The sequence below is a fragment of the Podarcis bocagei genome (assembly GCF_964188305.1).
Source record: "Podarcis bocagei genome assembly, chromosome: 9".
NCBI classification, from domain to species: Eukaryota; Metazoa; Chordata; class Lepidosauria; order Squamata; family Lacertidae; genus Podarcis; species Podarcis bocagei.
Genome location: NC_138134.1, coordinates 38708018 through 38720692, shown reverse-complemented (window position 1 = coordinate 38720692; position 12675 = coordinate 38708018). Strand labels below are relative to the sequence as shown.

General features: G+C 37.8%; 1 protein-coding gene across 1 annotated transcript in view; it reads left to right on the top strand.

The window, feature by feature from the left end:
* The window catches only part of GUCY1A1 (guanylate cyclase 1 soluble subunit alpha 1), a 33187-nt gene that overhangs the window by 12977 nt on the left and 7535 nt on the right, over positions 1 to 12675 (top strand). Inside the window, exons 2-5 of the mRNA XM_081206859.1 lie at positions 4859 to 5216; positions 8809 to 8870; positions 9806 to 9864; positions 11557 to 12266. Of these exons, the coding sequence (XP_081062985.1) occupies positions 4971 to 5216; positions 8809 to 8870; positions 9806 to 9864; positions 11557 to 12266 (1077 nt within the window). The 5' untranslated portion in view covers positions 4859 to 4970. The remainder of the gene's footprint in view (positions 1 to 4858; positions 5217 to 8808; positions 8871 to 9805; positions 9865 to 11556; positions 12267 to 12675) is intronic.

Below are 12675 nucleotides of genomic sequence, written 5' to 3'. Positions count from 1 at the left end.
CAGATTTTGAGGTGAAAGACTGAAGTCTGCATAAACAGGAGAGATGAGCAAAAGCAGGCATCTGATGCAGTTAAATCAGTGGGATGCACCTCCCCATTGGTTGGTATATGAAACCTGTGCCAGCCTGTTAGGAGAAGGGTGGCTGGGAGGGTACTGCTGGGGCAGAGGATCTTTGCTTCAAATAGCCAATGTGACACAGGAAGTGGAAGCAATGATATTTTACACTTTATACCATAGATGGGGAGCTCCTGTTGCTCTTGGACTCCAGCTCCCATCAGCCACAGCCAGTAGGGCCAATGGCCAGGGATGATGGGAGTTGTGGTTCAGCAACATGGGGAGTGGGCACAGGTACCTCCCATCTCCAACACCCATTTATAAAGCCCCCCTTCCCTCGTTCGTCCTGCCTCACCAGAGGTATTCCACTTGCTAACAGGTGCATTTGCAGTTTTAAATGAAAAACTAGATATACGTAAAGTTTATGTTCCTGTCATGATTCCTTAAGACTTGTCTCCACACAGCAGTCTTCAGACATTTATAATCATATTAGCCCAGACTCCAGATTTCTGGAAATTAACTTTCTGCCTAATACATAATTAAATAAGTGTCTCCAGAACATGACTAATCTATATTATAAAAATAAGAAGTAAGTACAAAAGATCAATAAGGTATGGGAGAGGCTTTGTGTGTGAATTTTAGTATTACAGATTAGTCTTGAATTTGATAAACCTTGAAAAATAGTCTTAAGATGTTCTTCCGTGATAAAAATCATTGCATGCATTGTGGTGTTAGAATCAAAATGAATTCTGGAGAGTTCCTTAATTTCATGTTTTACTTGTCATATATGTTCATATTCTGTTCCTGTCTGTTGTTTAGAAAGTTTCTACCACACCATGTGGTAGTAACATTAGCATGGGAGAAAGGATGGACCTATTGGGCAGTCTCACCATCGCACTGAGCCTTCGATGAGGACATTGTTTCTATATTTAGTTGCTTTATATGGAGTAAACATAATGGTTTGATTTATGAACAGACAGTGATACAAACAGATGTTATGCATGCACAAGAGATAACTATGTATGTTGAGCTTTGATACTCTTTTTTTGTTTGTTTTTATACTCTTGTTTCAGTTTAGCTCCCCTGCCCCTGCAGGCTTGCAAAATATTAACTTGGAAGCAGCCCTTAATTGTTTTTAAGTTATCAACACCATACTTCACTATCCTCCAAATGGTTCAGTAATTTTGCTTCCTTTGTTACACTGTACTATGTTTTGCCTGTGAATACTTTCTTTCTTTGGGTGTTTTCCGATGCAACCGTATAGCATTTTTAAGAACTCTACTGCCTTAATAATAAAAGAACAGCTATTTAAGCAGCCATTAAGTTAACATTTCTTTGTTTTGTACCTACTGAGAAGTAAGGAAGGCTTGAACCCTTCAATATCCTTGGCATTTAAGGTCTGATGTCTGTTTTATGGGTAGTGTTCATCCCTTGAAATTCATTGACTTGTTATTTAAGTCCATCCTGAGTATAAATTAGTTTATTATAATCCTACATGTATGACCACATTTCTATCTGTGCAGAATACTTGTTTGTGTAGATATTTACAGGTAGAAGAATGGCAATTATTTTTTCATACCTTCTGAAATCTCCTGCCATTTCTATATGCTGCCTTTCTTGACTAGGTTTTACTGACACTGACAGAAGCTTGATTTTCATAACTTAAATAAAAAGAACACTGCATAGAACATAGCAATAGATGTAAATATTGCAGTTTCCCCCATGAACTACTGTGTTTTACCTTATACTCAGTTTACCTAGCGTGCAATCCGTACCCAGCTGAAATTATTTGCCGTGGACTGTAATGACTTCAGCCATGGTTTTCAAAGAAGGCCAAAGAAATCTTTCTTTTACACATCTTAATAATAAAGCTAATGGCTTCAGAACTATTTTTGTAATACTTGTTGCCCAGATAGATCAAAATAGTTTGATTCTGCCTCCTTGTTCCAGGAATATTTCCCAGTTACTTGGCAACGAAAAGTAACCCTTTGAGAACTCCTTTGAAATAATAATAACCCCAGTGTACCAGCCAACCTCCTTTTGTCAGACAATGAGTAAGTTTGGATCTGTGATACATAGACAATGGAAGTTGGGTTTGGTGAGAAGATGCTTGTTTTCTCCAAGCAGCAAGGTAGCTTGGTACTCAACAGAGATTAGTTTGATTGAGGTGGAGTTAAGGCTAAAGAAAGTAGCTATGTGACAAATACGGCTTCATTCTTGCTCTTGTGGCAGGCTGAAGCCTAGATAAGTTGAGTGAATCTTTTCTGGAGTGTTGAGTTCAGAGGATCATCTTGATAGAGGAAATAGACCAAATTCTTCTACATTTCTATGGTTCTATCACTGTCCTGTTTATCTGAGTCCATTATTATTTATTTCTCTTATAACACTGAGTGCAAAAATGAGGGGGTGGGGGTGGAAACCAGTTCAGTAAAGAATAAATAAATGTGTTTATCTTGGATACACAATGTGCTTCAGTTTGTTGAGTTTTGATCTTTATTTAAATCATGCATAGCCTCTTATTCTCTATCCCACCCTCTCAAATGGAACTTGCACATAATATCAAGCTCATATGGAGTACACACTCCATATTCTCTTCTGGCATGTAAAGTTAAGCCAGCCTGTTTATATAATCTAAGTACTTGTCAGTTTGTGCTTTTTGAGTGTTGTGCGTGATTCTGTTTGCTTATGTATATTCTCAGTATGAGTAGATCTTTCGCCAACCTGGCTGGCTGTGCTTTTCTTTGTTAATACTATAATCAGATTGGTTGGGAGACATAATGATGATATAACCAAACAACTACACTGGCTTCTTTTGCAAAAATAAACTATTTGTATATCCAGTACTGTACAGTACTGTGTATATCTGCCTCTATGACAAAGCACATCTTAAACACAACAGAAGACAATCTACACATATCAATGATAATGTGTTTTGCTGTGCCTTGCACAAATCAACCTAAAATCTCTTGCGTAGGTTGGGAATGAGTAAAATTGAGTGGATCACACTTGCAGTGATGGTTTGACTAATACATAGCAAAGTAGTATGGGTGATATCCAGTGGCTAGTGCAAGAGTCCTTGTGCTAATGGATGGGCAAAGTTGCACAACAAAATATTCCAACTAGGAATTGCACTAGCAGAAGCTTCTTACTCAACAGCAGATTTTTGTTGAACAATCTTAGGTCATGTACTTGTGTTTTCTCTTGCACCACAATGTTCCGCCAGCACTATGTGACTTAGTGTTGCACTGGATACAGTCCTATGTATAATGTCCTTTATGATGTTTCAAATATGTGCATTGCAGGGGGTTGAACTAGATGACCCTTGTGGTCCCTTGCAATTCTACAATTATATGATTCTACCACATTAACATTTAGATCATAAGAAATGTTAATCATGTTCTAGCCAAACTTTGATGCATCCAGATGATTGCAAAGTGAAGAATCCAGGCTCGTAGTTGCTGGTACTTAGCATCTGTTTTACACATTATTTTCAGAATATAACCTACTGCCAAAACATGCGAAAGAAAAGTAGGGAGTTAGGTTTTGTACATTACCTTACAGGGTATTAAAGTAGTTATATTCACAAATAGAGGAGGTTATTTTTGTTGTTGATCTGGAGACGTTCCAAATTTTCTGTACATAGAGGTACATAGGACTAGACAAATATTGCTCTTCAGCCTCCAGCAACAAATAAGATACCAATCTTTACTCAATCTTTACTCACATTATCTTATTTTAGTTACAGAGGTGGAATCTACACACATATAAAAAAAACTCTGTGAAAGTGCTTTTTTAAAAAATGTTTTGAAAAATACATTGAATTTTCATAGCTCACTGTTGCCATCCAATATACATTTGTATATTGCACTTTGCAACACATCTAAAACATTTTATTTGCAGCTGTGTAGCTGAGTCCTTAGTGCCATTACTCCCTGTAATTGCACCATAATGGCCGTGCTAGTTGATGCTGCTAGTTAATTCGCCCCCCAGCAGCGATCATTGCAGAGGTTGGTACTGTCCCCATTGGACATGGCAGGCACACTGTCACTCACTCACAAAAGAACACAAAGTCTGGAAGTGTCTTTATGGTCAGTGAAGGTCCGCTAGGATTGTGCCAATTAATTTGGAGAAGCTGTAATTTATCCAGCTGATCTCCAGGTGAATTTCTTTTGAAATAATATGCATCCACCAGAGGAGAATAAGAGGACCTAATTCTCAGTGGTATATTGGAAGCCCGTATTTCTTATATCTAACCTTCCCCTCCTTTTTTTGTACTGAAAAGACAAGTGATACTGAATGGAATCCTGGAAAGATACACGAGTGAATGTAGTTTTCCTTTGGGGATTATCCACATGTGCCTTTCCTCCGCCCTTTCCAGGCGTGGTCTGCACTTTAAAGCTCCATGTCCAAGTGCCCCTCCTTTTTTTTGCTCAAGAGTTTTCCCCATGAAAACCCATTCTTAAAAATTGAATCGGAGTAAATGGCAATCCCTCTACCTTTTGACATAAATGCCATTTTGAAGTATATGGTGTTGAAGGTGGGTTTGTGGATTTTTAATTCTTTGTGCAATTGTCCTAACCTTTCAAAGTACTGGACTGGGTGTATTCTTGTTCACACACTACATCTACCATTTGGCTCTGTGTTGTATGAAGTAATTGAACATAAGGTCAACTGTGAAGTCATGCTTGTGTGTTGCAAAGCCAGAGCCTGCTGAATTAAGGAAGCTTATGTTTCTGAAGTTGAACCAAATTCAACAAATGTACAAATGCAGTGCTTCTCTTTTCTGTTTCATCTTTTGTTGCAGGGATATAAAGCCACAGTTGTTCCTGTCATCTTCTGCTGTCGGTTAGTAGAACAGACATGTTCAGCCCAAACTAGAGAAATTCACAACTTTGGTGAACAGAGACTTGTGCAGTATGTTCTGTACCAAACTGAAAGACCTGAAGATCACTGGCGAGTGCCCTTTTTCGTTATTGACCCAAAGTGGGATTTCAGATGAAAATGAGGATGAATGTGCAGAAGTGCCAAATAGTTCCAAGGCTGCTTTGCCAATTTGCAGAGAAAAGACTACGCACGAGAACCTTCCACAAAGGAAAACCAGCAGGAGTCGAGTGTATCTGCACACTTTAGCTGAGAGCATCTGCAAACTCATCTCTCCTGAGGTATAAATTATTATGATGCTTTGATGAAAGTAGTCTAAAAGACCATTCTAGGGGAGGTTTTAGAAGAAAGCCTTTTAAGCAATAATTATAAAAGCAAGACAGTTTTCACTTGATGAATGCTCCTTTTCAAACTCTGTTCTTGATGTTGGGTTCTGTTTTCATTTCTAATTATGCCTAATCCTGTAGTTTGAAACCTTTTGCATTTATTTAATCTTATTTTACTACATCTTCTGTGTTTAGGGAAAGGAAAAGAAGGATGATTAAAAGCAACTCAAATATGAAATGTTTACTCACACATTGATTTAGCAGTTACTTAGCAAAATTTAAAGAGGTTAGCAACCTATGCGAAGTAAGGGTGGATAATACTTTGTGCCAGATGAACCATGGCAACATCTAGATGGAGCAGGTTTACTCAGATTTATTCCATGTCAGGGCACCTTAATTTATTATAGCAGTGAATTTGTTGCAGCATTGATGAGAGAGATGCTTTCTGGAGCTTATTGCCATTCTGGCATACTAACATGTGAAAGTTTGGAACCATGTGAGTGGGCCCAATCACATAGGTCTTTCCCAACCAAACATATCCTGTAAGGAAGAGGTAAGATGAAGGATCTTTGCAACTGGCCTGCTGCACTTGGCTTCCTAATGTTTTGATGACAAAATAGGAAGCCATGGGGAAGCAGCTGTGGTAACAAATGAAAAACCCAGGATTGCAATCCCGTTATCACAGCCAACCACTAAGTTATGTTTTAGACCACATCTCAAAAAACAAAAGATATTGTAGAGTTGGAAAAGGTGCATGGAAAAGAACTACTGGAAACCATCTAGTTTTAATGGAAAACAGTTGGAGCAACCTACATATAAATTGGTACAATATTGAAAAATTGATGTGCAGATAAGTGTGGCTTGCACTGAGCACAATAGAGGGGGTGGTGTCTGTCATCTCATCTACTGAGCACTGCAGAAGGAATGATGCTTGCTAAAGCCATAGTGTGGGTAGAGAATTGCTGGTTAATAATAATAATAATAATAATAATAATAATAATAATAATAATAATAATAATAATAATAAAGCTGTGGAAACTGAAAAGGGGGAAATGAAAACTTATGGATTATAACCACAAACCTTCAATCCAGAAATCCAATACACTATTAAGGGCAAGGGCAATTTTGCTAATTGGATGCCAAATCTTTACATGTTCTTTATTACACATCTCAGCCCCTGCTTTTTATGGAATGTCTGTTTTTTTAGTCTTCTCCCCATTGTAGTTGTAGGAAAGGCATCTCAAAAACAGTTTATAAATCCATGGGAGAGTGTGACAAGAATCAAATTTAGTGGGCAATGCAGCATTCCTTAGTGAGACAAGTAGCCTCCCAACATTGAGTCAGACTAGTGGTTCATCTGTTTCAATGCAGTCTAGCCCAAATATCATCAGTTTTTGGGATTCACTGAAGCATAGATCTTTTTCATTGCACCAGTGTATGGGGTTCTTTAAAAAGCGATTGGGCAAGTTGTCTTCCACATGCAAAGTATACTGCCTACCAGGAGTAAGGTATAATATTCATGCTGCTGTCTTTTAATTAAGGGTGCTTAAGCTTAAGCTCATTTACCTGAGTGTAAACTCAATAAGACTTATTTCTAAATAGACATATATAGGATTGTGCTGTAAAATATATACTAAAAGAGACATTTCATTTTGTTTATATTTAATGTTGCATACTGTTAATGTATATACTGAAATGATAGGATTCAGATATAACCATAGAACCTTCATTGTTACCTCTAGACTTGGCTTGCAGTTCATTGAACTGGTACACTGACTGAGAAAAATGTCCCAACATTGCTTTCAAAGGTGCAGATTGTTGCAAAGGGATTGACTGCATTATATGTGTGTGTGTGCGGGGGGGAATACGCCTATCTATAAAAACTGGGGCGGGGAGATTTCAGGCTTGCTGGATTTACCAGCAAGCTTTGTTTATTTCAGCATCCTAAATTAGAGAGAGGGAGTCATTTAGTTGTTGCTATCATTAAATAACTGAGGCAGAAACCCTTGTTGATCTACTGCAAAGCACCCAGAGATCTCCCAGTAGATTGTGACCAGCTTTCTTTCCCCTGCCTTAGATGGTCTTAGATTTGTTTAAAAGTTACTATCTCTCGTCACTGGATGTACGCAGTTTCCACATGAAAAACTCAAAAAACTGAGAAGGTGACTATCGTGCCTTGGATCAACACATGCTGCTTCCATTGACGTCAGTGAAAGGTTGTGTGCAAATATCATGGGGAGTGTATAGTGTGGCCCAAAATAGCATTTGATGAGATTCAAGATACTAGCAAATTCATGTGGGGCTTTGTTTGTTTCTTAATTCGTTGGTTGGTTTGTTTTTTAAGAAGATTGTAAGTCCAGACTCAAATAAGGAGTTGGAAAGCGCTGCACATATTGTTTCTGTTTAGATATAAATATTAATTACATCTTGTTTTAATAAGGTATAACATTCGTTCAGTTGTTCTTTTTATTTCAAATGTAGAACATAGCCTTCATTACCAGTGTAGTTTTTTCTTGAGGCAGCATGGACACACTTCCATTCTTCCTCCCATAAAACTGCTGTCTACAAAGTTCTGTGTGTCACACAACAAGGTTAATGAAAGACACTAAAACATTATGTGCCCAAGCTTGGAGATCCTGTCATTTTCACAATATGCTCATATATACTGACTCTCATATTAGGAGGCTAAATAGATAAATAGTTCAATCCTCCATTGGGGATTTCCTGCACTGAGCAGGGCATTGGACTAGGCGACTTACACAGTCCCCTCCAACTCTATTATTGTATAATTTGGGCATTCTGATACATATATAAGTCCTGAGATACAGTTGACCAAACTTCATTATGTGTTAACTGAAGGGAATTGCAGCATTACCTTTCTGTCAAAGAAATACTTCTGTCCTGAAAGCTTCCATGTGTTCAATTTTCATATGTGACATCTATCCTTCATTTCAATGAACTGAGTCAATACAGACACAGATCACCTTCCTTCATTGAAATAAATGGACAGGCACATACAAATGGGAAACTATGTGTGCTCATCAGAGCACTCCATGATTAATCACTGAGTTGGAAGGGCTGAGGAGTAACGAAGTGTATCCAGTGGATATGAGCACACTGCATCTTCATTTGTCCACAGTGGTATGTGAATATGGACAGTATTTGGAGAGTAACATCTGTAGCTGGGCATCTTATCAATGGAATGGGCTGTGTTGTAAATTTCCATAACAGTGATACGGGCCCACAGTTGCTTGTTGTGTTAGTATGGGAACTTACAATGTGATCTCCCTGATCCATATCTAGTCTAGTGGCAGGTGCTTTGGCACAGAATGCTGGCCATCTGAAAACATCAGTCACATTACACTACACAATAATGTAGACAGGACAAGTTGGGGACTCTGATGATCTACAAATAGGTGTGTTCTAATTTTGGATAGAATTGCATTCTACCTTTAGTATAAGGTTTGCAGCTCATTCTAATATGAAATTCTAGTATATGAAATGCTTAAACTTGACATTTGAATTAATATGACTTTTCTCCTTTCAGTATGAAAGGTTATATCTTGCATTTCAGAGGACACTAGCAAATAATAAAATAAAAGAAATCAGGTAAGTTAAATAAGTTAACTTTTTGCAACCAATAACAAGTGCAAAAACCAAATAGGAAGTTGGATCCCATTTACGGTAATGACTGCACAGATTATATAACAAATCCCTATGTTAGTGAAATCAGGTACCATAAATGCCAAACACAGTCTTAAGTATTAAGGTATCAAACAACAATTCAACATTAAGACACTGAATTTTGAGCAGTATTCCCTTTAGAGTTTTCCTCTCTCTATTGTGAAGACATTTTGTGTTTGCCTGTTCCTACAAATGGGAGTTGCAAAGTTGTCCTTAGGCATGAGAACTAATAGCTTTAAAAAGTAGCTGACTTTTACTTTTATTTAAAAATATATTCAGCTATATATTTTCCCTAAGAAAGGGGGAGGGGGTTGCATAGGAGTCATGAATCTTTATAATGAAAATTCAAGTCAAAGCAGGGATTGGACTAGGAGGCAAAATTTCATAGTAGTCTTGCCTAGTCTCTGATCCTGCTACTCTTGGAAGCTAAAATTCCTTTCATAATAACTTGAGTTTGTAGAACTTGAACACTGTGGCACTATGATTTTAAGCTAACTCAGCTGTGAATCCTACTGATATTCGAGTGTAGGATTTGCTTCCAATTACTTGGCGGTGGTGGTGAAGATACAGAAAGATGCTAGTTCTTTTGCTAGTGGTTGTGTAGGAACAGAATAGGTTGTATGAGGAAGAGACACAAAAGCATTGGCTTGCTTAATTGTTTTTCTGCAAAATTGCTTAGTTAGCAGATAAGAAAGAGCAACTAAATTTTTGAGTAAATGGGAATCTAAAGTTTTCTCAAATTAACTTTGCAAATTGGGTTGCTTATCTGTTGTTTTATTTTTTTCAGGTTTTATTACCTGAAAATTAATTTTTACTGTGGATTAGGTAGTTTTTAAAATTCTGTTTTGCATCATTTATAGGAATTCTGGGGATAGAGAAGACTTTGAAAAGCTAATCACTGACCATGCAAATGCATCAGGTAATGAGATAATTATGGCAAGCAATTCCACTTAATGCAATTAGTTGATGCTTATTAAACATTTGAAGTGGAATAAGTTCTGCACACACCGCTCACATTTGTAACAAGCAATAGTGAGGGATCATGTTGATGCAGTTCATATTTTGAGGACACAGTAGGAGATAATAAATTACTTTCAGGGCTAACAGTGCAGTCTTCATTATATGGTGTTGTTTCAACCTGGCTTTGGCTACTGTGGGAGGTTGACAATACGAGCAGATATTTTCTAGTGCAATTGTTGCTTAGTTTAAGAAAATATTTGTGATGCAGAGGATTTATATTTTCTAGGCATTCACTCAAACTACTTGGTTGCTGAGAAAATGTTATCCTTTCTGCTTTATTGTGATACTAAGTGCTTTGTGTCTATTACAAACAAGCACATCTGTTGCAATAGTGAGTATATGTGCCTTTAAAAACAAGCTTCATTTTAATTTTTTTAAAAAATTATATAGCTCAGGAATGGGAAACCTATGGCTTTCAATGTATTCTTAAAACTCCAACTCTCGTAATCCCTGCCCTGGAACTGATGGGAACTGGAGTCCAGCAACATCTGGAGAGTCATAGATTCTCCATCCCTGCTTTAGAAGGAGAGCACTCTCTCAAGCAGCCCCATAATACTTAAAGGGATTAAATATAAAGAAATCTCCCTTCCTCCCCAAGTCATTTGGTGATCCCTTTTGCTTTGTTATTTTGCTTTTTTGGATGGGTAGCTGCATGCTCCTTCCTCGTTAGTATTGGAGTACAGTGGTACCTCTGGTTAAGAACTTAATTTGTTCTGGTGGTCCGTTCTTAACCTGAAACTGTTCTTAACCTGAGGTACCATTTTAGCTAATGGGGCCTCCCACTGCCGCCGTGCCACCACTGCATGATTTCTGTTCTCATCCTGAAGCAAAGTTCTTAACCCGAGGTACTATTTCTGGGTTAGCGGAGTCTGTAACCTGAAGCGTCTGTAACCTGAAGCATCTGTAACCCAAGGTACCACTGTACACACCTCCTCTGCAATGTCATCTCTCTGTCATGAGGTGATACATGAACATTTTGGCATTTCTCCTCTAGAACTTGCACGCATACCACATGTGTTGCTTTCCAGTGGACAAGTGCCACCTCAGACTCCAAAATCCATGTTTGCTACCAAATGCTTAGTTCAGCTCTTAGATTTTAGTAAACTCTAATCCACTTCTTTTTTTGTCCATCTGGAAGGACTCTTATTCATTGTCCTCCATTAGAAATGGTTACCAATTTTTTGCTCAAAACAAATAGACGTGAAAAGTTGTTATAACTTGTCCAAATGATTTCTAAACAGCTTACGACTATAAAATAAATCCATAATTAAAATACTTAACATAAAAATTCCTTGGTTAACATATACAATAAAACAATTAAAGACGTAACAATTAAAAGTTTAAAATATTTAAAATAAAATAAAATTGCAAAGCAAAGTCAACAAGTACTTTGCTCCTACCATATGAGGTTTTGTGAGAATGAGAGGAGATGCCTTCAGAGACTGATCTGAAATGGCTTTGTTAGTTTGAAGGTGTTTAATAGTGGAAAACAGGTTTGGGGTGAAAGAAAATGAAGCGCAGAAGGATTTAAAAAAAAATCAAAGGCATACTGTTTAGAAGAATGCTGGTACAAAATGTTTTAACTTTGCAGGAGTTCCAGTAAACATTATGAAGGAATCACTTGGTGAAGAGCTTTTCAAAATATGCTATGAAGAAGATGAACATATCCTAGGAGTTGTCGGGGGATCCCTGAAAGACTTTTTGAACAGTTTCAGTACTCTTCTGAAGCAGAGTGCTCACTGCCACGAAGCAGAAAAAAAGGGTAGACTTGAAGAGGTCTCAATACTGTGCTTGGAAAAGGACCCAGATTTCTTAAACGTGTACTATTTCTTTCCCAAGAAAACAACCAGCCTCATCCTGTCCGGCATTATCAAAGCAGCAGCTCACATTTTGTATGAAACAGAGGTTGAAGTGACGGTGATGCCCCCTTGCTTCTGCAAAGATAGCGCTGAGTTTATTAACCAGCCATATTTGTTGTACTCTGTGCAAGTCAAAAGTGCAAAGCCATCTTTATCTCCCTGCAAACCTCAGTCTTCTCTTGTGATTCCTGCTTCCATGTTCTGCAAGACTTTCCCATTTCATTGCATGTTTGACAAGGATATGGCTATTCTGCAAGTTGGCAATGGTATAAGGAGACTGTTGAGCAGGAGAGAATTTCAAGCAAAGCCAAACTTTGATGAGTGGTTCGAAATCCTGGCCCCTAAAATAAACTCCACGTTTAGTGGGATCATGACAATGCTAAACATGCAGTTTACTATAAGAGTGAGACGAGGGGACAGCGCTCTTAAAAGGTCAACAGGGGTAAGAACAGGTTTATCATATTTATATTTCTTATTTCTCCATCCCATCTCTAATTCAAGTGTGCAAATGCAATAGTAGCTTTGGAAGTATTACATAAGGCAATGAATGACTCCTCCCATTTTGGGGGGCTTTGACATCGGGAATTTTGAATTTGAAGTTTCTCCTCATGTAAGTTTCTTTTCATAGCAAAAGCGCAAAAATGAAAGCATAAAAAATTCTTGCATTTATTTGTTAATGCTTCCATTAACAATGGAATGCTTGTTTGAAGTAAGCTATTCTGCACTTGTTACATTTTTGGGGGGGTCATTCCACTTTGGACTGCAGGGGAAGGGAATGCATGTTTTAACATTACCTCATGAGGAAAAGTCCGTACTCATGGAAAACAAGCATGTCAGGGAGAAAGCTAGGT